The sequence below is a fragment of the Equus asinus genome, chromosome 21 (assembly GCF_041296235.1).
Source record: "Equus asinus isolate D_3611 breed Donkey chromosome 21, EquAss-T2T_v2, whole genome shotgun sequence".
In the NCBI taxonomy this organism is placed as follows: domain Eukaryota; kingdom Metazoa; phylum Chordata; class Mammalia; order Perissodactyla; family Equidae; genus Equus; species Equus asinus.
The window spans coordinates 27,711,493-27,736,158 of NC_091810.1; the positions used below are offsets into that span (position 1 = coordinate 27,711,493).

The 24,666-nt window shown below is 36.3% G+C and overlaps 1 protein-coding gene across 5 annotated transcripts in view; it reads left to right on the forward strand.

The window, feature by feature from the left end:
* The window catches only part of CNTN3 (contactin 3), a 314,732-nt gene that overhangs the window by 108,838 nt on the left and 181,228 nt on the right, over positions 1 to 24,666 (forward strand). For all 5 annotated transcript variants that reach the window (XM_014851951.3, XM_014851952.3, XM_044754830.2 and 2 more), the window contains one exon: positions 6,834 to 7,009. In XM_014851951.3, the coding sequence (XP_014707437.2) occupies positions 6,834 to 7,009 (176 nt within the window). The remainder of the gene's footprint in view (positions 1 to 6,833; positions 7,010 to 24,666) is intronic.

Sequence of the window (24,666 nt, forward strand, 5' to 3'; positions counted from 1 at the left end):
GACATACCCTAAGCTTGTTATCAGATTCTAGCGGAAAACCCAATTCAGGGCTTGGTGCCTTAAATTATACTAACAAGAATACATATCCATGTTTATATTCATTATTGTTATTCCATACTAGTGTGGTTTTCTGTAAAAGGTTGCCATATCCAATAATAACTAGTATGGTAAATAAATACCAACTAGTAAAGAAAATAGAAATAATTATGTATTAATTCCCCATCTTCCAGATGTTTATTGATAATATGGATGACTACTGTTAGGGATGACTATATGGAGGCTAGTTATGGCTACGTTATGGTTAGAGGGTACAATTAGATTACTCCATTCAGGAAATGTCTTTGAGTACCTACCATGTACCTCCTATTATAACTGATGGTGGGAATTCAACTGTGCCTGAAATAGTCGTCATCCAATGGAGCTTATACACTCTGAAAAGCACCTTTTAATCTTAAGAATTTAGACTTTTTATACTGATTTAAGTCATTATTATATTGATTTGTGTTTGCACACACACACATACTCACACACACTTTTATACGTAGTTTGTTCTTTGTACTGGAAGTCAGTGATTCATATACTCTCAGCCATTGTTGTTTTAGTTTTTTTTCCTGGAAGTAACAATTACAGTTTTCATCATTTCAAAGTAATAGCTACCAGTTTTGAAATATCTCCTGTGTTAGACACCTTATGCTTTAAAATCAAGATTCCAAAACTGTTGGCCCATGGGCGTGCACAATGTTTTAAAGAAGTTGTGTTAGAATTTTTTGTGTGGTAGGGGGCAGGGGATTTGCTATAGACTCCACCATTCGGTTGTAGTGGGCTTGGCCCAGTTTTCTGGCTCACTTTACCTGTCAAGCCTTTGGCCAGTGAGGTCAATACTTCCAGGGTCCTGTTGTGTAAAGGATTTAACTGAGATTTAGAAGAAGTGGATTGATCCAATGCATGCTGGCTCAGGTAGACTGGCACAGTAAGCAGCCCAGGACTTCTCATTCCAGCACTGTAAGTATTCACCTCCAGCTATTGGCCCAGAATCAAATTCACATAAAATTTGCACACTAAGCAGATAAATAGGATGAGAGCTCATTGACTGAGAACCAGTAGATGTGTGGAACATGAATAATAAACTGTTCCTCACTTGTGAATTTGAAAAGCAAACCTTAATTCATGTAGAATGAGTCTTTGAACACTGAAGGTTGACAGTGAACTTATGAGATCATTCAAGAGTGTTAACAACGTGATGATTATGCAGAGGTGCTTAATCTTGTGACATTTACCACCACGCTAAAGCTACAAGGTTAGTCTGTTTCTGGAGCACAATGTAAATGTTATATGATTGAAATGCTGGTGTATGTAGCCTGAAGAGCTGTGGGGCTGTCTTCCTTTGCTCCAGATCACTGCATTAAGTCTTTTGGAAGAGAATTTGGGTATGCAAATATTACTTTTCTCAAGTTTTAAACAATTTCCATGTTTCAAAAAAAATTTCCTTCTGAGACTTTGAGTTAATCAGCAACTTGAAAATTCCTTCATAAAAGTAGACATTGGATTGCAAATGTGCAAAACTAAAAGGCAATATCTACCTCTAAAGCCTCCCAAATTTGTGTCCTGAATGTGCCATTTACCTGTCGCACTTTACTACCAGGTGAGGTATGAACTCTGAGTAGTTGGATTATAATGTACTGCAAAGCAAACTAGCCTAATTTATAGATTTATTGGATACATACTTTGTGAAAGAAGGAGTATGTGTATATGCCTTCAGTTTTTCTGAATGTTTCTCATACAGATGAAAATGTCAGGAGTATTTAGAAAGCAAGCTGAAATATGAATATTTTGCATTAGGAACTTAAGTGCGCTATTTTCTCAGGATAAATTAATGTTTGGACTCCCAGGCCCCAGAGGTTGCTTACACATTTTAGAATTGAAACAAAGACCACCCTTTTGAATTCATGTATTTTCGGCAAGAGGAAAAACAATGTTTAATAACATTGAGAAATTTTATATCATCTGGGGTGAGTTCCATTTAATGATAAATAGTCTTAGAAAGGAGAAAAATATATTGCTTTGTTAAAAGAAAATTAACATTCCCCTGGGTATCTCAAGTATATCTTAGCTCTGAGGAGTTTGCTAAAACAAATGCACTTTTAGTATAACAGAAACGTTTAAAAGAGTACTTTTTGCCTTTTCACAAAGTGAGAGAATCTAGGGAGTGTGCCTGTGTGAGTAAGACTGAGCTAAAGGAATTAAGAAACATTTATGCATGATAGAACAAATCTTTTCCATTTGGGTTCTTTAGTCAAAACTTTAGGATGATAGCTTGCTTTTAGATCTTAGGTGCTTACTGAAATAAAGTATTTTCCCACATACTATATGATCTCTTAAATCTTTCTACTATTAAATAGGAAAGAAGAAGTGCTTCTTCATATTTTAATATCTTTACAATTTTCCACATAGCCACTGCACCTTTATTATTTATCGGCTAAACACAAAAACACAATTTTCAAATGAAGCCATCAAGCATGCTTAGTCAGGCCGCAAACATTTTAACTCTACAGCCAAAATCTTTTTTTCCCCCATACAGACTGTACTTTGTAGATAAACAAAACACAATGACCCTTTGTCATAAGAGTCTTCCATTCAAAAGCGTGTGAAATTAACTACATCTTTCCCAATTTGAGTTTAGAGGAATTTTCCCCACTGCAAGCATTAAGTTACTTAGTAACTAACAGACCGTTTACAGCTTAAAAATTCAACCCATCCACTTAGGATTTACTGTCAGATTTATTCTATGAAGGTCAAGCCCAGCATGTGTCTTGTCCCATGTTTTGCTGACTTCTCAGGCAGGTATAAATGCAGACAAACCATAGGCAGTTTGTTCCACGTGAGAGGAGATGACCAAAAGCATTGAATCTATCAGGTTACGTATAATCGACATGTACTCATGGGGATGGAATAAAAGAAAAACAAAATGAGCAGACAGGTTTGCAGCCTTTGGCAGAGCCTCCTCCCACATTAGCAGTGGTGCCCACCCATTCTGAGTGCCTACCTTGAGCTACAAGCTTTGCATATATTGTCTACATAAATTTATAGGACAACCCTATGTGAAAGATGGCTTTCTCTTCATGTTACATGTTAAAAACTTAGGTTTAGGAGAGTATAAATGAAAAACCTTAGTTTTCCATCTTGTTTGAAGGGAAAAGCCCAGTTCGTCCCTACTGTGTGTTTCTTCCCTGTGAGTCTCCTTTACTGCTCAGACAAAACATTTCACTTCTAGTCACCAAACGTGTGGCTTTTCTTCCCCATGTCAAGAAAATCTCTGTGACACCAGCTAGGTGTCCTACAATTGACTCAATTCTGACACTTTAGCTGGAGACAGTGTCAGATCCCAGAGGTTAAGGCTCAGTCCTGTAAGACTGCTTCCACCACCACTTCAGATGCCAACCGCTGGTAGTAAGACCCAGGTTACTCACAACTGCTGTCCAACCTGGCTGCAAATCGGGGGCTCCCAGGACCCTCTCCTCAAGTTTGATGAATTTGCTAGAGCTGCTCGTAGAATTCAGGGAAACATTTCCTTACAATCACTAGTTTATTATAAAAGGATATGATGAAAGATACAGATGAACATCCAGATGGAAGTGATGCCTAGGGCAAGATATGTGAGAAGGGGCTCAGAGCTCCCGTGCTCTGTCCCAGGCACCACCCTCCCAGCACCTCTACGTGTTCGCCAACCCGGAAGCTCTCCAAACACAGTCGTTTGGGGTTTTATGAAGGGTTCGTCACATAGGCATAATCCATCATTAACTCCATTTCCAGCCTTTCTCCCTTCTCAAGAGAACAGGAGGAAAGCTGAAAATCTCAAGCTCCTAATCATGGCTTGATCTTTCTGGTCACCAGTCCTCATCCAGGAGCCATCTTGGAGCCCACCCAGAGTCACCTCATTAGAACAAAAGATGCTCCTATCACCCGGGGAATCACAAGGGTTTCAGGAGCCCTGTGTCAGAAGCAGTGTCAAATACCAAATATTAGAACCAAAGATGCTCCTCCTGCTCTTATCAGCCAGGAAATTACAAGGGTTTCAGGAGCCCTGTGTCAGAAGCTGGGGGCAGAGACCAGTATAAATTTTCTGTTTCCTCACAGGGAGTTAATTTCCATGGTCACACAGCTGGTGAGGGGTGCATCCAACCTGTAAACTAAGGTACACTTGGTTCTGAGTCCCATTTCTTTTCATTATGCTGTTACATGATAGGAATAGCTAGGGCTTGGGGACTAGACAGGGTGTGGGGGCAGAAACTAGGAAACAGGAAAAAAATCTCCATGAAACTGTGAGCTCTGTGAAGGCCAGGGCGTTCTTCACCACATCCTCAGAACTTAGAAAACCGCCTGACATATATGCATCAGTAAATGTCTTTTCACAAGGGTGGGTGGCAGGGAGGAAGGAAGGAAGGTAAGAAGAAACGAAAGGATGGCGGGTCGGCTTTCTGATTATAGTTCTTGAGTATGAAATAGGCTAACTCAAGAGTGAGGAGTTCTTATCTGGTTCTGTCCCCCATGGGCATTCCATGGTTGCTTCCTGGGGATAGTGTAGACCAGTTCTTCTGACATGTGAATGTCTTTGTTAAACACTTGGAGGTCTCATTAAGATGCTGATTCTGATTCAGTAGATCTAGGATAGAGCCCAAGGTTCTGTGTTTCCAACAAACTCTCAGATGATGATGAGGATGATGATGATGCTGGTCTGCACACCACATTGTGTGCAGGAGTACAGAGTATTCAGAACATGGATGGACAATTTTCCTTTATTTCATTTCCTTTTCTGAGTTTCTATAGTTCTAGGATTGGGGGAGGAATAAGATGAGGGAGAGTTAATCAGTGTTTATGGTTCGAATGGAAAACTCTAAAGGCAGAATTAAAGTGAAAATAGAAGAAAGAGACTCGAAATGTACATGTAAATATGGACTTACTCTGGGAAAGATCATAGGAGAGTTAATCTACAAACAAAGCAAAACAAAAACCACTGGCAGAAATCTGCCACAAAGGAGAAAGAGATGACAGCTTTTTCTATTTCTTTCTAATTTTGTTCTTTTTAAGTTCCAAAGAGAAGAGTTGGGGTCTCCAGTTTTTCCTCTTAATTTCATTTTGGTCTCTCAGGAGAAATACTGCTTTAAACTTGGGAGACTTTTGTGAGAATAAAGAAAGAAAAATCAAGAAAGTCTTGATTTAAAAAATGAGCAAGTGATAAAATATTACTTTGAGCAGTAGGGACCAAATTTATAAACTTACCCATTTCCTATACCTCTATTATTAAAATTTTATTATGCATTATATTTTAGATATAGAAAATGATATAGACATGCAATCAGATATATTGATCAACATCCATATAACCATTACTCAGTTTAAGAAATAAAACCAAAACTAAATTTCCTAGTGTTTGTACCCAAAATACATCCCACTTTCTCTTCATGAGAGCTCTAAAATACGTTAGAGTTGAGATTTATAATTTTATACATTTTAAAATATATTAATTCCTAATATTAAATTATGTGTTTTTAAGATTTTATGTAAATGGTATCAAGCTGCATTTTAAAATTCATTTTACACCATTGTTGGTGAAACTTTTCCATGTTTATAAAAGTTCATCCATTTTCACAGCATAATATTTCATTAAATTTTATGTACTTTCAATTGTGATAATGTTCACATTTTATCTCTTTATATGCTTTCACAGTATATAATATGTGTATAATATGTCCAGGTTAAATATTTTATATATTAATACAATTTTTAGATGGCCCATAACATGATTGAAGAACTCTGGGCTAGAATTCAAATGGGTCCTACTCCTGAACCAGCCAGTTAAGAGTTTGGGGACAGTTGACAGTTCACTCAGCTGTTTTGTTGAAATCCTCATCTGTAAAACAGGCATCATATTACACATTTTATCAAAATTATTATAAAGAGCAATCGAGATGATTGTTACAGTACACTAAAACTTATAGAACTGATAGCAGTGCAATTTTATTATAAGAATTAAGGCTTCTAGGAGGTGGATGGTGCAATTTATACAATGAATGTAGTCTTGAAATTGTGGGATATGAATGAGGTTTTAAAGTTGAAATCTATTTTGATGTGTCAAGTATACTTACTGTTTAAAAACTTGTTTTTTTTCTGTTGAAAGCTTCTTTAAAAACTAGCTTTTTTTCTTTTTTTCTTTTGCCTTCTCATTGATAATTATGGCTCTTGGGTTAGAGCCTTTACTGTTTCAGAGCCCCTAGGTGACATTTAGGGTCTCTTACCACAGTGTACCATTTAGTAAATAGCACTGTGATGGCTTAGAAGAGTGGAGAGGGCCTCGGGGACAGGTATTTACCCAGACAAATTGAAATGGATAGTTGAGCACTTACCCAATTAATTTGCTAAATGTGCTCAGTCAGTCTGGATAAATCAAAGAAATGTGCTCTTTTCCTCCGTCATGGGCAGCATGAGGTTGGCCTGAAGAGTATGAGATAATTATCTCAACTTTCTACTTCATCTTTGCCTATATAGACGTAGCCTAATCTTTCCCCTAGTGAACAAACTAAATTATTCTCACCTCTTCAGAAAGTCTTGAAAAATCTTTAACTTCTAGATGCTACTCTGTTGTACTTTCTACTCTACTTTACCTTTTATTTCTGATAAATGACTGAGGCATATTTAATCTTCAGTTATGTAACAATTGTGTAATGTATTCAGTGCCTTTCATTATAAGAGAGATGACGTTTAAAGTAGATTTTATAATGTAGACTTTTAAAAAATATATACTAAGAGGGGAAAAAATCTTGACGTTTGTTTTACAGATGGCAACTGAATGGAAGTGACATTGATCTGAGTATGGAATATCGTTATAAATTGAATGGAGGAAATCTCGTGGTACTTAACCCCAACAGAAATTGGGACACAGGAAGTTACCAATGTTTTGCAACAAATTCGCTTGGAACAATTGTCAGCAGAGAAGCCAAACTCCAGTTTGCCTGTAAGTTTACATTCACACATCTAGCAAGTCCAACATTTAAGAATATGTAGCTGAATTTGTTTGCTCATTTCAGATTTCAGAAACTACATGGATTTTATTAATTCAATAAATAGGTTGAGAAAACAACACAGTATGAGTTTTTGGATCTCTATTCTCGGTACAAATCAGAGTTTAAAGTATGTATGTTTGTGTGTGTGTGTGTGTGTGTGTATTTTGTTTTACTATTTTGTAAGGGTTCTGTTTAGGAGGAAAAAGAATCCAGTTAAGGATATGTGTTATTGAGCAGATGCTTTGTACTGAGCTAGAACGAAAAGAATGAAAGAATTGTCAGATGTAATCATGGCTCTGGAAGAACATTTAAATTACAGAATTATATCCAACTAATCTGAAAATATTAAGGCACAAAGACAGTGAGACGAAAGAAAAGAATGTGACATGTTGTTGACCTCCTTTGCGGTTTTGCCCAGCTGACAATGACCTCCAGCACAGCCCCTATTGAGGCCTGGCTTTGGCAGCCGAGTTTGTGCCATGTTAATTGGACCTGGGTGAGCACATGGCCCAACCTTTGAAAATCACATTCTTTCTCCAGGGAATTGAGAATTGGGACCAGGGACCCAATTTAGTTTTTATCTTCCCAGTATCTCTTTTGACTGTCTTCTGCTTTTTATTTCTTGTCACTAGTCTCTCTTCCTTGGTTTTGGTTGTATATTTTGTATATAATGTATAGCAGGATTGCCTTGGTTCTAGGATTTCTTTTAGTTCTTTACACCTCAATAATTCTGAAATTTGAAAGCCTGTGTTCTTATAATGTGCTGGTATTCTCCCTCCACCGCCATAAGCCATTAATAAATTGATGATGTGTCATTTAATGCATAGCTTATTCTATTGCTTTCCGTTTTTGTAATGACGATGGTTGGTTTCGCTCCTGCTATTGTATTCTGTGTGTTTTGTTTTTCATACTTGCTCTTTCTTTTATTTTCTCTTTTTCCTGCTCTGTGGACAGTGTTTTGTTTTTTTAGCTTTTATCTTTCCTGGGTATTTTGAAAGCAATCTGTCATGTTTATATTATACAAGTGGTAACCTTTAAGTTTACTAAACGTTTATTTCTCTAGTAGCCAGAATTTTTAATCTAAATTATTTTTTGAATCTCTCTATTTTAAACAGAAGTTTAGTTCCTTTTTCCCCTTACTGTATACTTTGCAGTCTTGATGATTTCCACAGTTATTGATTAAAATTGTTACTATGTCATTTTACTATATATATTATGTGTACATGTATATTTATTAGGTACTATGTATATATGCATGTGTGTGTATATATATAGTAAATATGTATTTATATAATCTCCTCATGAATAATTTTATATGTGCATATTGTTTTTAATCAGAATTTTGCCAAAATCAATGCTGTATCCTTGTTTTACCTGGCTGTAATGTCAGCCACAAGACTTCTTCCCATTCTTACATTCTTTCTTTTTTTAATTTCTCAATTTTTAAATATTTGTAACATTTAATAAGTTACATTTAAAAATATAGCTATGTTTCGTCCTCTTGCATTTTAAACATTGTCATTATTTTGCCTTAAATGTGAAGATACCTTTTGGTTTGTGCAAATGTTGGATCCCAGAACTGTTTATCAAAGAATTTCAAGTATGTTGCTCCGTTTGTCTTCTGGAATTAGTGTTAACAGAAATTTGGGATCAGACTAATTTCTGTTTCTTGGGAGCTCACCACGACCTCCTTTTTTTTTTATTACTTGTTTGAGTTGGCTGTATATGGGATTATTTTTTCTTCCTCCTTTTAGTTGAAAACATGTATATTTCCAGCATATGGCTAGGTTTAGATCTTTTAACTTACTTGGCTTAGAACTTGAAAAATTCTTCTATCATACATAGGCATTTTGTACACAGTTCACGAAATTTTCCTTCTTATATATCTTGTAGCTTCATGTTTGATTTATTTATATTTTAAAAAGGAACTGATAGTCTATAATTTGGATTTTTTTTTTTTGGCCCATTTCTTGAAATGCTTTTTCTCTCAGGCTGTTATTTCTTATGAATTTCTGTTCCTGATTTATTGAAGCCACATCTATTTGTTTGTATTGTTTTGAAGATACAGTCAATTTTCTGAAATGTTGTTTTAGATCTAGAGGCAGGCATTCCTCCACTATCTCCATTTGGTGTTTCCATTTTTATGTTTCAGTATTTTCAAAAGGTTCTAAAGCAAATTTTGTCCAAACTCAGCCTTTGCCAACAGATGGTGTCGATGGACTGCCATGGCTCTCCCTCTTTGTCCACGCGTGCAGATCACTGTTCTCTTCCCTGATCTGTAGTAGAATGTGCAATTCCCATCTAGTTCCCTGTTTCTCAGACTCTTTTACCAAGTACATTATTCCTCTTATGTAGTGATATTTTTCTACTGTAGATTCTTGATACCCTGTAATATGTGAAGTATAATCAACTTACATGTTTTTCCTCAGTCAGTGCCTCCTGAAGAGGATGACTTGTTGGGAAATATCTCTAAAATTACATTGTGCCTCTCCCCGTTTGCCCCTAGTTCCTGGCCAGTACTTAGTGGGGAGAGTGGGATAAAGTTATTGAGTCTGGCATCTTATTTTATCCTACTTAACACTAATAAGCCACCCTGCTACTGTTTTGTGGATGCTAACAGAAGACATGATATTCCTGGGTCCATGACAAACAACCATTAATCACAGCACAACCAGCAACATCCTTCAGTTACCCTTGTCCCCAAGTCCCATGGAAGTGATATGATATGGCTAGGAGAGATGCTGCACCCACAGATGAGGAACAATGAGGTTAGAAAATCCAGCTCTCTTAAAGCAAGCCTGCTCTTCGTCCTAGACAGAAACATTACCTTCTCCCTCCAGATTGCTCTCTGCGAACAAATCCCTGAGATGGGGGCCTGGGCAAGAGTGATTCGGACTTTGATTTTTGGCATCCTTTGCAAAAACTTGCTGAGAAACTAAGAGCATATAGTGCATTGCCTCTCCCAACAAAAGTTCATTTTCTTTGTTTGGTACTGTCCTTGAATTTCTGAGTTGGGGTGCATCCTGTCAGGATATGTGTTGTCAGTAATGTACAAAGTGTCTTCTGACGTTTGTTATGAATTCCCTCTTTGAAAATGCCAATCCACGATGTACCATTTAGTCCCTTGAGTTTCCCCACAGTCTATCCTCATCTGTTTCACAAGTTGTGTTTACTCCTATGCTTGGTGTTAGATTGCTTGCAGACTTGGTGTATAGTGAGATTCTTTTGTTTTGTGCTTTTTTTTGATGTCTTCCTAAATATTTTTTGCAAGTTACAAGAAGCAACACTGGGTATTCTAAGCCCAATGCCACATTGGACTGGAAAGGTAAAAAATGTTTGAATTCATATGGTTGGGTTATAGGTTTCTAGTAAAGAAATCGAAGAAGTTGGCAAAGGGAGTGGAAGCATCAGAGATTACAAATTACCAGTTATAAGAGAGCATTGCTTTAATTGAGCAACGTTGAAAGGATGTAATACATTAACTGAAAGAAGGGATTCAGATGGAGACCTTTGTATTAGTACCATGCTCATGACTCCAGTTGAGAGGACTCGAGTATTTTTGCTGCAGGCAAATGCATGATAAAATGTTGCCATTGAGAAGTGTTCTAATTGTTCACTATAACGATGGCACCTCTCTTGACTGTATTATATGTTTGCATGCTTAGTAATAATTGTTTCTGTTGGCCATGGAGAAAGTACTTAAAATGCGCTTCATGGATAAATGAGGAAATAAAAGTACAGTTAATGCACCACTTTTAACATGTGAAAATGAAAAGAAATTTTATCTTAAGTTTCAGGTTGCTTGAAAATGGTATTTGAAATAAAATGAATGAGGAAGGCCATTCATATTTTAGGAAGCCTGCTTTCTATAGGCATTCTCTATCCCTTCTAATGGATTCTTTGTGGAACAGTAACAAAATCTATGGAGGAATAAATAAGTAAAATGATGGAGTGTTTGAATTGTAGATATTTTCTCAATTATTTGCTGTTATGTTACATGTGTGTAATTTGGGTGCTTGCTTAATATATTCGGAGGTGTTTTTCTCATCTTTAATTTCAACCGTAGAAAGTTAGAAAGGTACCTCCAAAACCCCAAGTATCTTTGCTTTGTTAATAATTACTTTTAATTGTCTTATTGTTGAATCTCTTATGTCTTGATTAAAATGTTTTTATTTTAACCATTTTTGAGATGTATTGTCTTTTTAATAATGAATTATAGTAGATTTACAGATGGTATGGAGAAAAGCGTAAAGAATGTCTGTGTAGCCACCACTTAAGACTTGAAGCATTTGAAGTACAATTAAACCTACCTGGTAATTCACCTCGATGACATCTCCATCTCTCCCGTCCTCCTTTCAAAAGTTATTCACTATTTTTAATTACATGTGTTTTTAAAATTATTTGAATACATATATATGTGCTTCTAAACAACATGTAAAATTGTTTTACATTTTTAATTTCTTAAGTTTTTATATAGTGACATCATACAATTATACATACATCTAAAACATTTTCTTCTTCAACATTATGTTCGTATCTGTTGATCTGCAACCTTGCCAACACTTGTTAGTGTTCTATTTTTTAATTTTTGTAAATATGGTGAATATAAAATTGGATTTCACTGTTTCTAATTTGCATTTCTATAATTACAAAGTAAGCTCCTTTTCCTATATATGTTAACCGTTTATGTTTCTGTTATCTAGATACTTCTTCACTAGATGGTAGTCTTTTTCTTTAACTACAAGTATTCTTTGTATGCTCTGGGTTAATCCTTTGTCAGTTATGTATGCTGCAAATATCTTCTCCTCTTTACATGTTACTGTTTTTTTCCCTTGGTGCTGTCGAAAGATGAACAGATGTACCTAATTTTAAATTTGTTTAAAGTATCAATCTTTTTCTTTATATAGCTTATGTTCTCTTCTGAACTTTTAAAAATTTTCTTCTTTGTCTTGAACTGGTAAAGACAGTCACCTAAATGTACTTACAAAATTTTAATGTTCTGCTTTGTACGTTTAAGTCTTTAATAATCTGGAATTGTTTTTGTATATCATGTGAGGTTGAGCTACCCATTTATGTTATTCCAATGTGGCAAGTCATCTTCACCAGCCAGCTGGTTGAGGAGTCCATTCTTAACCAACCAAAATGTGATGTGTGGTCATTGTCTCTGGTTTCTTTGGGCTTTTGTGTTTGGAAAATCATATTATCTGCAAATAAGGAGAGTTTTTGGTACCTTATCCACCCTTCCTCCTTTTATATCTTTTTATATGACTGCACTTTCTCTGGCCTAAATATAATGTTGAATAGATGTTTTGATGGTGGATATCCCTGTCTTGTTCCTGATCTTAAAGAGAATTAGTACCATTAATACCATTATCAAATGTTAATACCAGTGACATTTCACCATTTGATATGATGTTAACTATAGTTTTATAGATGTTCTTTATAAAATTAAGGCCATTTCTCTCTAGGTTTGTTTTTATCATGGATGCTTTATTCTTTTAAACGCTTGTCTTAATTTTACTGGGATATTCATGCTTATTTTTCTCCTTTAACCTTGTAATATAATGAACAATTATTTTAGTATTAACCAACCTTCTAGTCCTAGAAGGTTAGTTTCAACTTGGCTTTTATGTAAATTCTTTTTAATACTTGGATGTTATCTATTTCCTAATATTTTGTTTACTGTTTTTGTGTACCAATCATGTAGGAGATTTTCTTTTTATTTTCTCTTCTCCTATCCTTTTTCGGCTTTCGTATCAAAGTTATATTCACTTCTAAAGTAAGCTGGAGAGTACTCCTTGTTTTTATATTCCCTAGAACATTTTAAGAAATATTGGAATTATCTGTTCATTTTTAAGAGGTATAAGTTGCAAATAAAACCATCTGGGCCTGGAGTTTTCATTGAGGAAATATTTTAACTATTGATTGAATATGTTAAATAGTAATAAGACTAATCATACTATTTCTTGGTGATAAGTTGTGTTTTTTCTAGGAATTTTGTCCATTTTGTTTATGTTTTCTTATGCTTTGGCAAAAAGTTGTTTCAAAACATTTTCTTTTATTATTGTTCTTATATGTGTTTTATCTGTAAGTACAGTCCCTATTTCATTCTAAATATTATTTTAGTACTCTTTTTAATCCAACTAGTCAGAATTTGATGTTATTGCTTCTCCCTTTTAAATCTTTATATTCTATTTCATTCATTTTACTCTGCTCTTTATTGTTCTTTCCAAGTTCCTGGATCATTTTATTGTTCTTTTTCTAATCACTTAAGTTGTGTATGGTTAACTCATTACTTTCCCACCTTTCTTCTGTTCTAATGTAAATATGTATGGCTTTAAATTTCCCTGAAAGTGTACAGTTTTAGCTGTATACCAAGGTTTTGACATATAGCATATTTATTAGGGCTCAGTTCTATAAACGTTATAATTTTATTATGATTTTCTCTTGGATCCATGGGTTATCAGACATGTGTTTTTAAATTTCCAAACATATGGTGTTTTCCTATTGCTCTTTTGTTACTAGTTTCTAACCTAGTGGCCCGTTGACCAGAGTAAACTTGTTAATCGTGCTGCTCATATCGTATATATCCTTACTGATTCTTTATATTTCTCTCACAGTGATGCTGGATTTCTCAGTTTATCTTTGTATTTCTGTCCATTTTTGCTTTATTTATTAAGTTATCGATGTATAAAAATTTAGAATGGACGTATTTTTGGTCAACTTGAGGTGACCCTCTATTAATAAATCATTTCGCCTATAGTTTAGATGTTAATGTATTAATATTGCTCTTTTAATATATTCTGATTTTTCATGTTCTTCTCTTTGTTTGAATTGAGAACTTCTTTCTGCCTCAGTAATATCAGAAGTCATAAACTCTATTTACTTTATTATAGCAATTGCCCTAGAAATATTAGTATGCATATTTGACAAACTCTAAAGTTAATATTTCCAAGAATAGAGGACTTTGCAATATTTTAAACTGTAGCGGCCTCCTCCACAATACTGTACCATTGTTGCTCAATATTTTTGTTAAAATTTTTAATGCTGTGAATTAGACAGTATTGCTACTGTTTCTTTTATTTTCTAGTTTTTCCTTTATATCAGAAATAATGTAAGTATGTACAAACTTCTGTGTAGTTTTTTTTTTATTATTATTTAAGTAAAACATTCAGGCTTCTGCACATATCCTCCTTTCCTGAGGGAAACTACTTTCAACTTTTCAACTGACTCTTTTGATGTTTACTTCAATTTTTCTGAATAACTTGCTTATATTACTACTTCGTGACTTTTTCGGTTTTTGGGGTTTTTTTTGTGTGTGTGTGAAGAAGACCGTCCCAGAGCTAACATCTGTTGCCAATTTTCCTGTTTTTGCTTGAGGAAGATTGGCCCTGAGCTAGCATCTGTGCCACTCTTCTCCGTTCTGTATGTGGGACACCACCACAGTATGGATTGATGAGTGGTGTGTAGGTCTGTGCCTGGGATCAGAGCACGCGAACTTAACCACTAAGCCACCAGGCCTGCCCCTTGATTTTTTAGTTTTAAGCATTGCTATTGACCATTAAATCTGGCAACAGATACTATAACACTCTCATACCGTCACCTTGCCACCACAGCAGTGTGATACTGCCTTTTTATGAGGTCTATGAAGAAACAGCATTTTTAAAATCATAACTCTTACAAAAGCACAAAATTCAAAATAGGGGAATCCACACTATATTCCACTTACTGAACTCTGCCTGGATAGAGTCCCAAATGATCACAAGCCAGTCAGTTTCCCAACCCAGCCCCCATCCAAACTCCCCAGAGGATAAACATGTTCACCTACCTCTGTTTGAGACTGGGGGTGCTGGGGAGATGCCCATTGTCAGTTGTTGCTGATTACTATTTGAATTTGCATTATCTCAGGGCATGTTATTACAAGATTTTATTGGGTCATAATTTGAATTAGGTTAATATTCAGTGTTTACTTTATAATAACTTTGTAATTGACATTCAGAGATGAGTTTTGTAGCAAACTTTAATTATGATTATTTTCCCTTTCAAGTATAATTTTTCTTTTCCCTCAAATTAGTAATCTTGGTTTTTTTAAATTTCTGAGTTTTCTATGGTCTTATGTCAATCAAAATTTTGGCTGGTTTTCTGCATATCTTCTCAGATATTAAGGTGCATCAGATAATCAGTTTTATATTCTTGGAGAAATCTGTTCTAGAGTTTTGAGAGTGCTCCTTTAATCTGGTTTCCCTGCACATCAGGGGTAGAACTGTCTTCCTGGGATCTCTGAAGAATATAGATCTTCAACTATAGTCCACGTGTTCCTTTTTCTTGGTGCTCGTTGTTTTAGAGCCTCATGTCCTCAAATGTCCTAAGAAAGCATGAATGATATCTATGATCGTTCTAGACCACGTGTTCTAAAAGTTACTCTGCGGGCATACTTCATGGAGAGACTTGGCCTTGTACGAATACGATGTTAGAAATCATTCTCTTTCAGAAATCTGAAGATATTTCTCCTTGTTATCTGGCATCCAGTGTTGCTGTTGAGAAGTCCGATGCCATTGATTCCTTCTATAGAGAGAGATGTTTTTCTCTAGAGGAAGGCTGGGGGATTTTCTCTTTGTCCTCAGTGTTCTGAAGTTTGACAGTGATTTGATTTGGCATGAGTCAAATTTTGTCTAACATCCTAGATACTCTGTGTCCTCAACGTTTCAGAACATGAGTCCTTCCGTTGTGAGAGATTTTATGATTTCCTCTCCTTAGTTTTCTCTATTTTCTGTTTCACGTAAATCATTATTTGCATTGTAGATTACCTCAATTGGTGATCCTCACCCCCCACCTGCCCACACACACGCATTCTATCCAAATTTCCATCTTTTGATTTTTATCTCTTTCACTGGGTAAATTACTTCAGCCCTTTCTTTGAACACTTCTGTTGTGTTTTTATAATTTAGGAGACTTTTGTACTCTATATTTCCTCTTTATATCATATTCTAAATAGTTGCAATATCTTTTCATACCACATGAAGATAGGAATCATGGGTGTTTTTCCTTTACATCATTTTATTCCCCCATACAACCTGTTCTTTCCAAGTAGCTTCATGTCTATTTTATGCTGCTTGATTTCTATTTTTCAAGTGAGAATTTTTTTGCGCATATCTGGTACTCCCTCGTTGTTGGCACAGATGTAAGAGTGGGGAATTAACAACCTAATTGAAATCTTCATTTACATTGTCAAGCTTGTCACCAGGAGGTTCCTTACGTTGTAGCTCATCCCCTTGGGGTTCCTTGATATCCGTATTTTCAGTTCTTTCCTTTGGGATAGGTCAGATTCTCCAGTGGGGAAAAGAATCCATTCTTCTTCCAGGGTGGCAAAAGCTGCCACTAACATTCTGGGAGCCTGAAGGGAGAAGAAGCCCAAGGGAGTACAGCATCCAGTGTGCATATATTTATTTAATCCACCTGTTTTCTCACAAGACCGTTCACAAAATCTGCCTGGTAACCTCGAGTCCCGACATCCTGTGTTTTACCCTCCTCAGAGAATAAGCCTCTTCTGTTCTGGTATGGAGAGGCTCTCCCTCGCTTATATGAACTGGATACGGGATCTGGTATCCAACTGCTGCTTAAAATTCTTGCTTTGCCACCTCCTCCACTTCATTTCCTTTTCCAGATGTGCCTGCTACCTCCAATCCTAAGCATTTTAAGGATTCTGCCCATAGATCTACTCGTTTCTAGACTGTCTTCACTATGAGCTTAAAAGTCGTCTTTCTCCATAATGCCAAACCAATAAAAGCCATCACTTCTGTTTTCTAGGTTCCAAAATTGTCTTGTACTTTGCTGCTGTATTTTCCTGTCTTTGTGGGTTTGTGTCTTCAAAATGTATCTCTTTACTGCAAGTCAGTCGTAGTTTATCTCAGGGGGAAGGGAGAACTTAGATGTGTGTGTTTCCCCAGAAGTCTTATTGTCATTTCACATAATTAATGGTCTTTTTTAGATTTACCCATATGTTTATTATTTCCTTTATGCACTCTTTCCACAAGTGACTGTGAAAGTGCCGCAAATATTGATTTGGGATTTACAAATAAATTTTAGGGAGTAGGTCAATTTACAAATACAAAATCCGCAAATGATGAGAGTTGACAGTATGATAAATACATATGAAACCCCAAACCATGTGGGGTATAAGCCCGACATAGTGAATTCTTCATTGAAATGTTTACCCCCTCTTCAACCTGTCACCCTTGCTACAACCTCGCTCCAACAAGAAAGAGATGGACAAATCAACTCCCTAGTCCTCTCCCTGGGTCCATGGGTGAGTTTAACCATGAGTGCAGCCCTTCAAGCTGGCAGCTCTGTGCCAAAGGGCTTATTTCCAAATGGCCATTTCCTAGGCCCAAGACCTCATCTCCAATTTCTTCATAGGCAGTTGAGCCTAAACTACCAGATTTTCAAAACTGATACTCTAATTTTCCATACCCTTATTCCACTACCCCAGCAACCACAGCATAAACTCTAGAATTAATTACTCGGCTTTGCAGCTTAATTTTTTGCTCAGCTATGGATTCAGCTTAAATTTGTTGTATTTTAAGCAACACTGCAAGGCAGTTTATGGAACTGGAAGTTTCCTACGGTTTCTTGAGCTTTTTTCTATTTCTATTCAATTTGGTTACATAGAAGATAATGTTAGTTAGAGAAGCAAACTTTGTGTAAGCAATAAGGAGTAGTAAGGTCTGGCATTGACCAGAGATGATGGCATGCTCTGCTCTTTATAAAGGGGCACTCATTACTCAGCTGCCCAATTTTTATCAGTTAATTACTCCTAAGTTCATACTTCTGGCTGTGACCTCTCCTTTGAACTTCAGGCTCGAATAACCATCTGTCAGTTCTACTCTGGGTATCAGTAGACACCTCACACTTAGATTTCCAAACCATAATCTTGATTTTCCCCAGAACCCTGCTCCTCTCCAGTGTTCTCTGCCCTGGTAAAAGCCACATTTGTTGCGTTGTTCAGGCCCCAAAGCTGAGTTATCCTTGAGCTGTCTTTCTCTTATACTCTCACTTCACATCTATTCATCAATAAATCCCATTGGTTCTACCTTCAAAATATACTCAGAACCTTAGCACTTCCCATTCCCTCCACTGATGCCACTTGAATGGGAGTCCAGCTCACTTCTCAAACTTGTGCTTGGCAATATCCTTCTACCTAGCTTTCTAATTCATACCTCTTTCTAGTACTACTCCCCTTCCCCACTGCCCACAATGTTCTGCTCTCCACCCAACAACCAGAGTGATTCCTTTAATTTCACACTTGTCAAGTCAGTCCCTTCCTGGTCAAATCTTCCAATGGTTTCCCATGAGAATAAGAGTAAATCTCACTCATTACCTTGGCTCCCAAGGCCATGTCCTGCTTCCCATACGTGATCTCCTACCACTTCCCCTCACTCTTTCTGTGCAGCCAACCCCACTAAGCCTCCCTTTCCTTAATGTGCTGAGAATGCCCTCCCTCAAGGCCTTCCCCCAGATCTGTAATGCTTGCTCACTTCATCCAGGTCACTACTTCAACATCACTTCCTAAAAAGACAAGTGAGAAGCAAATCACTTTCTCTTCTCTCTATTTTCATCATAGCCTTGATCCTTACCTGAGGTTTTACATCTTTTTATTTATTTATTTTTGTCTCCCTTACTACATTGAAAGGTTATGTTGTTCGCTGCCATATCAAGAGCCTGGTAGAGTGCCTGAAATTTAGTAGATGCTCATTCAATATTTGTTCAATGAATGAAATAATGAATGAGAAAATGAGGAACAGTGTTACCAAAGCTAATCCTTTTCAAGACAAGCCAGAATCCATTCTTTACATGAGATTTCTTGACTTTTTAAACATTAGAGATCAAATTTAATTTTTATGGGAACACTGCCTGGGCCAACACTGTCTGCATCAAACAAAACAAGTCTGAAGGCCAGATACAGCCCAGGGGGCACCAGTTAGTAACCTCTGACCTAGATGTTGAGAGCAGATACACTGTGAAATGAAAAGGATTACACTGGATTATGAATATCCTATCCCTTTCTCTTCAAAAGATAAGTAACACAGTGTCTACTAAGCCCAGAGTTGCTTTCACCTTTTTTTTCCTTCCTTTTTTGCTGCTGTCCATTTTTCAATTATAGGGGAGGAAGATGTTTCCTCTACCCACTCTAGGTCCTTCTGGCTGGACTACGAATTAAATTCACATGAGACAGAATAACAGGAGAAAATTAAACAAAGCTTTATAACATGTATACATGGGAGAGACCCAGAAAAACTGAGTAGCTTGCCAAAATGGCAGAGGTTCTCATCTTAAATACCATCTTTGGTTACAAAGGAGAATGTTGGGGGTGTGGGGAGTCAGATGTGGGAGGTTACCAGAAAAGCACAGTAAACAAGAGTAAGGTTATTATGCAGATTTAAGTCTTTGCCTTCTGCACTGATAAGAGTTTCTAGAGATAAGGTCATCCTCCCTTCTTCCTGGTACAGAGAGAGAGACATCTTTTCAGATGGAGGTTTCCCTTACAAATGTAAATGTCTCTTACAAAGTTTAACTTCTACTTTTCAGAGTTTTGCTCATGTTTGCAGTTTTTAAAGTAAGCAGCCCAAAATAATCCTCATGCCAAAGAAGCATATCTTGGGGTGGCCAATTCTAATCCCCCACACAATCTTTTTGTGTAAAACAGAAATTGAGCATATTGCCCTGACAAAGGTTAGGCCTCCCTCTACCAGCAGGGGGGTACCACGTGATTCACTTTTCTTAGATTATAATCTTTAAAAGAACATTGAGACTTGGAAAAAACAAGTTTGAAGAAAGATTAAAGAAATGCAGGAAATTTTAAGTATAAATCCCAGAGTAGTTGGCTGTATCTGAGAAGAAAAATTACTAAAGACTAATTAGCTAAAATTGTTGTGTTATAATTAGTAGAAGCCTCGTTTGCTGTGAGTTACAGACAGTGCTATTTCTCAGAATTAAATAGTGCAACTAACAACACAAGTTTCATCTTTGAACATAATGACTTTGATGAAGTTCAAAGCTGCTTTGCTCTGATGGTCTAAAAGCAAGTTAAATTTAAAACAAGGCTATAACTTTATTAGTATGCCATACATGCTCTATTAATTTAAAAAACAAAACAAAACTTTCTAGTCAAACACAATACTTTTCCACCCAAGTTGAAAAGAAAATTCACTTTTCTAGGAAAGTGAATTCCTAGGAACATTGTGATTTTTAAAATTTAAATTCTGTAGAAGTCAACATCTTTTCAGTAACTTATCAGTCTATGTGTTTTATGCTTTTCCATATAAATGGAATTTATTTTTTGTTTGCCTTTTGAATCATAAAAATGTTTTAGTTTGTGAAATAACTGCAGATATCTTAGGATATTTGTTATATGCAATATTATTTCAGGATCTACATTTTGGGGGAAAAGCTGATTGAAAAGATTCCATTGACAAATATCTTAATCTAAATTGCCACTGGGTTTGCTGAGCTTACCCCCTAATTCTCATGTCTTAGAGGTTCATATATGTGAATGAGTGGGATGGAGTAGGCATACCACCTATGGCCAACATCCCCAAATTAATCAGATTCTTTCCCAATCCATTTTCTCTTAAAAGCTTATTGATATGAATTTCCATCCAAGGACACTCATGTGTTGAAATGTTGAACAGTAGAACATTATCTGCACCAGTGAGGTTGAGTTGGACTTGGCCTCATAATCACTGAGATCCTCATGACATGTCCATAACATGGTTCATGATTCAGTCAAGTGGCCCAGTCATGACAGCACATCTAAGTAAGGAAAGCATTTTCACAGTGGTGAGAGTGAGTCACCAAGAGAGGCTCCTGAGACTCCGTGACTAGCATTCATTTATTTATTCAATGAGTGTTTATTGATTATTTGCTATTATTAGGCATTTTACAGAAAGCTGGGCATTCTGAGAAGGATCTTAGTTTCATGGAACTGAGGGTCTAGTGGAGAATAGGATTTCATTAAATTAGTACAAAAATATAAACAAACTGTGGCAGATACTATAAAGGAAAACAACAGCCTCACTTTTTCCCATAATCTGTCTTTGACACCTGCAATTCTCCAGTTCAGTCTTCATTCTTTAGTCTTAAGTGAGGTAAGAAAGAACTCAGTATGATCTAGACCTGCATGAAAGTCCATTCAGTGAAGCCACTGAAGGGAAGAATGGCATGAGATGGTTTGGCAGAAATATTCATCATTTAAGTTCACAAAAGCCATCTTATTCCAAGCATTTTAGAGGCCAAAAAACAGGAGGACATGTTTTGATTTATAAAGATCAAATGACTGGCTGCTCTGTAGCAATTAGATCTAAGGGAATCAAGAATGCAAATAAGGAGACCAATAGGAAATGAGTACCTGTGTTTGCACAGCAGATGATTGTTGAAGGGGAGCTGGCATTTAGGAAGCTTAAGATAAAAATGAGATAACTTGGTAACAGATTGGATGTGCGGGAAATTTTTATTTTAAATTTGAATGGATGGTGGCACAGTTCACCGAAGATAAACAACACTAGGAGACAAGGACATTTTAGGGATTTAGGTGGTGGGATGAGGAGGTGTGACCGCTCCATGAAGATGATGTGTTTGTTATTAAGCATACTGATTTGATACCATCATCTCTAAGTAATCTACAAAGTATCTCTTCCACCTGGTTTGGTAGTAATAACAACCGGCATTGCCATGTATGTTTATGTAGGCCATGCGCTGCCCGTGAATGAAGTCCACCTAAGGCTTCTCTTTCCAGTGAGGCAGCCTGTCCCAGGTCTGGCTGCGTCATCGTGGAGGAAGGGGACTTTTTAACTGTCTTGTCCAGAGAAGGCAGCTTTTTATAGTTCTTTCACAGGCACTGTATGTGCTAACAATAGTCCTGCCAATAGCTGGGGGAGTGGTGAGTCAGGATAGGGGGCAGATAAAGATGATATTTTTTTCTGGGCAGATAAAGATGATATTTTTTTCTAACAGCTTGATTGAGTTATAATTCGCCTGCCATATAATTCCCCATTTTAAGTGTATAATTGAGTGATTTATAGTATATTCACAGGGTTGTGTACAATATGTGTGCAATATTGTGTACAATATACAAGTTCACCATCACCACAATCAATTTTAGAACATTTTCTTCATCCCCAAAAGAAGCTCTGCACCCCATTAGCAGTCACTCTCTATTTCCTTCCAAGTGTTCCTGCCATTTCATTTCCCTCCTGGAAATCACTAATCTACTTTCTATCTCTATGGATTTGCCTATTCTGGACATTTCATATAAATTTGATCACACAGTATGTGGTCTTTTTTTGATTGGCTTCTTTCACTTAGCATAATGGTTTGGAGATTCATCCATATTATATATCAGTATTTCATTTGTTTTTATTGCTGAATAATATTCCATTGTATGGATATACTGCATACTGTTTATCTGTTTATTAGTTGATGGTCGTTATCACTTTTTGACTATTATGAATAATGCTGCTGTAAATATTTGATACAAGAGTTTGTGTAGACGTAAGTTTTCATTTCTCTTGGGTTTATACGCAAGACTGGGATTGCTGGATTATATGATGTCTATACTTAACCTTTTGAGGAAGGGCCATACTATTTTACAAAGTCACTGCTCCAGTTTACAGTCCAACCAGCAGTGTATGAGCGTTCCAGTTTCTCCCATCTTAGCTAACATTTGTTATTATTTGTCTTTTTGATTGTAACCATCCTAGTGAGTGTGAAGTGGTGTTTCATTGTAGTTTTGATTTGCATCTCTCTGAGGACTAGTGACGTTGAACATATTTTTATGTGTTTGTTGTTCATTTGTATATCTGCTTTGGAGAAACATCTATTCATATCCCTTGCCCATCTTTTAATTGGGTTATTTGTCTTATTGAGCTGTAAGAATTCTTTATGCATTCTATGTACATGTCCTTTGTTAGATAAATACAAATGTTACCTACCACTCTGTGGGTCACCTGAGTTTTTGAGTCACTTCTTTAAATCTCTGGGGTCAGTTGTAGCAATCTTCTTGGATTACCAGGTTGAAAAGGAGTACCTTCAATTTGAGAGTCACCCAACCAGGTTAAAATAAAATACTATCGATACTGTACTAATCACGTCAATGTGATGGAGTGAAATGAATCCAAGGTTAGATGTTGAAGACCTTGGTTCTGGCCCTGGCTCAGTCAATAAATGGGAGACACTTTGCCTCCCTTGGCCTCGGTTGCTTTATTTGTGAGGAAGAATTGGGTACCTAAAATACTCTCCTGTTCTGCCATCATATGCTTCTAAGATTAGAAGTTAAACTGAGAATGAAGCTAGTTTTCCTTTCAAGGCAAAGATACTAACTTCTATGTTTTGTGATAACTGAGAGCCTTGGATGAAATACCTTTTTTTCCCTTCTTTTTTATTGAGAATTTTCAAAATATCAGTCTAAAAATGGCCTTTAGAATCCTCTTGCCTTTTTCCCTTCCAAGGAGTACTTGTTGAAACTAACAACTAAATGAAAGGCTTGAAAACTGTTGCTGTAAGACGATGTAATTCACAGTTTGGAAAGTAACGTTTAAACGCTTCAAAAATCTGTCATCTGAAGGAGACTCATCTATCATGTGTCTTTGGATGTTGATCATTGGAAGTGGCCCTTGTTTGCTCTAACCACAGGGTTGTTACTCCAGAGAGTCTAGAAACCTCTCTATTCTTATGTTGAAGTGTGATAGCATTCATGGAAATCCAGTTGATCTTTTAATGTGTTTTTTTGTTTTTTTTCCGAGCTATAGTTTTTCCTTATCCAATTGGTTTTAGCTGATGTCATCATTAAAAATTTGATCAATTAATTGTAAGAATTCGAATAGGGCATTTATCTCAGAGGTGTTCGTATTAGAATGGAGCCGTCTCCATCAATATGGGCTAATCACTGAGCTGAATATTATATGAAATTCATTATTGGACTCTTTGGTCTCAGGTTTGAGCTTCTAAATGATTTCTGATCTTTTAATGACATACATTTTAGTGTTTATTTCATTTCATTGCAAAAAAATTTAGATCTTCTTTGATATTAAGCCTTGGCTAGATTTCAGCTCCCTTCCCTTTTCTATCAGTTACCAGTCATGGAAAACTTGTAGAGTCAAGATTTTGCTTGAGATATCAATAGCACTTTATTTTAACTTCTTATAAATATTTTTGAATACATAACATGTTGTATGTATCATTGTAGAGATCAAAGAAAAAGTGCTGCTTAGCTTTCTATGGAGCTGATTTTGATTCCTTTCAAATTGATTGCAATTATATAAGAAGTGATTCTCATGAAATCTTGTCTTAGTAAAGTCCAGTATCCCAGAGACTTGTAAATTTCTCAAGGCTGGCAGCATCATCAGCTCATTTGGTCCTTTGATTAACTGGCGTTCTTCCATATGGGTTTTCTTCTGTTCCAATATAATGCCATTACAGTAGAAATAGATTGAATGCTTCTCAGGACAGATCAGTTTTATTTCCTCGAACCTCAGATAAGTTCTTGCTTAGAAATCATCTGCCTGTTGTTTTGTTTTCCTTTCCCTCTTTGGTCTCTGTAGGAATGTTCATTTAT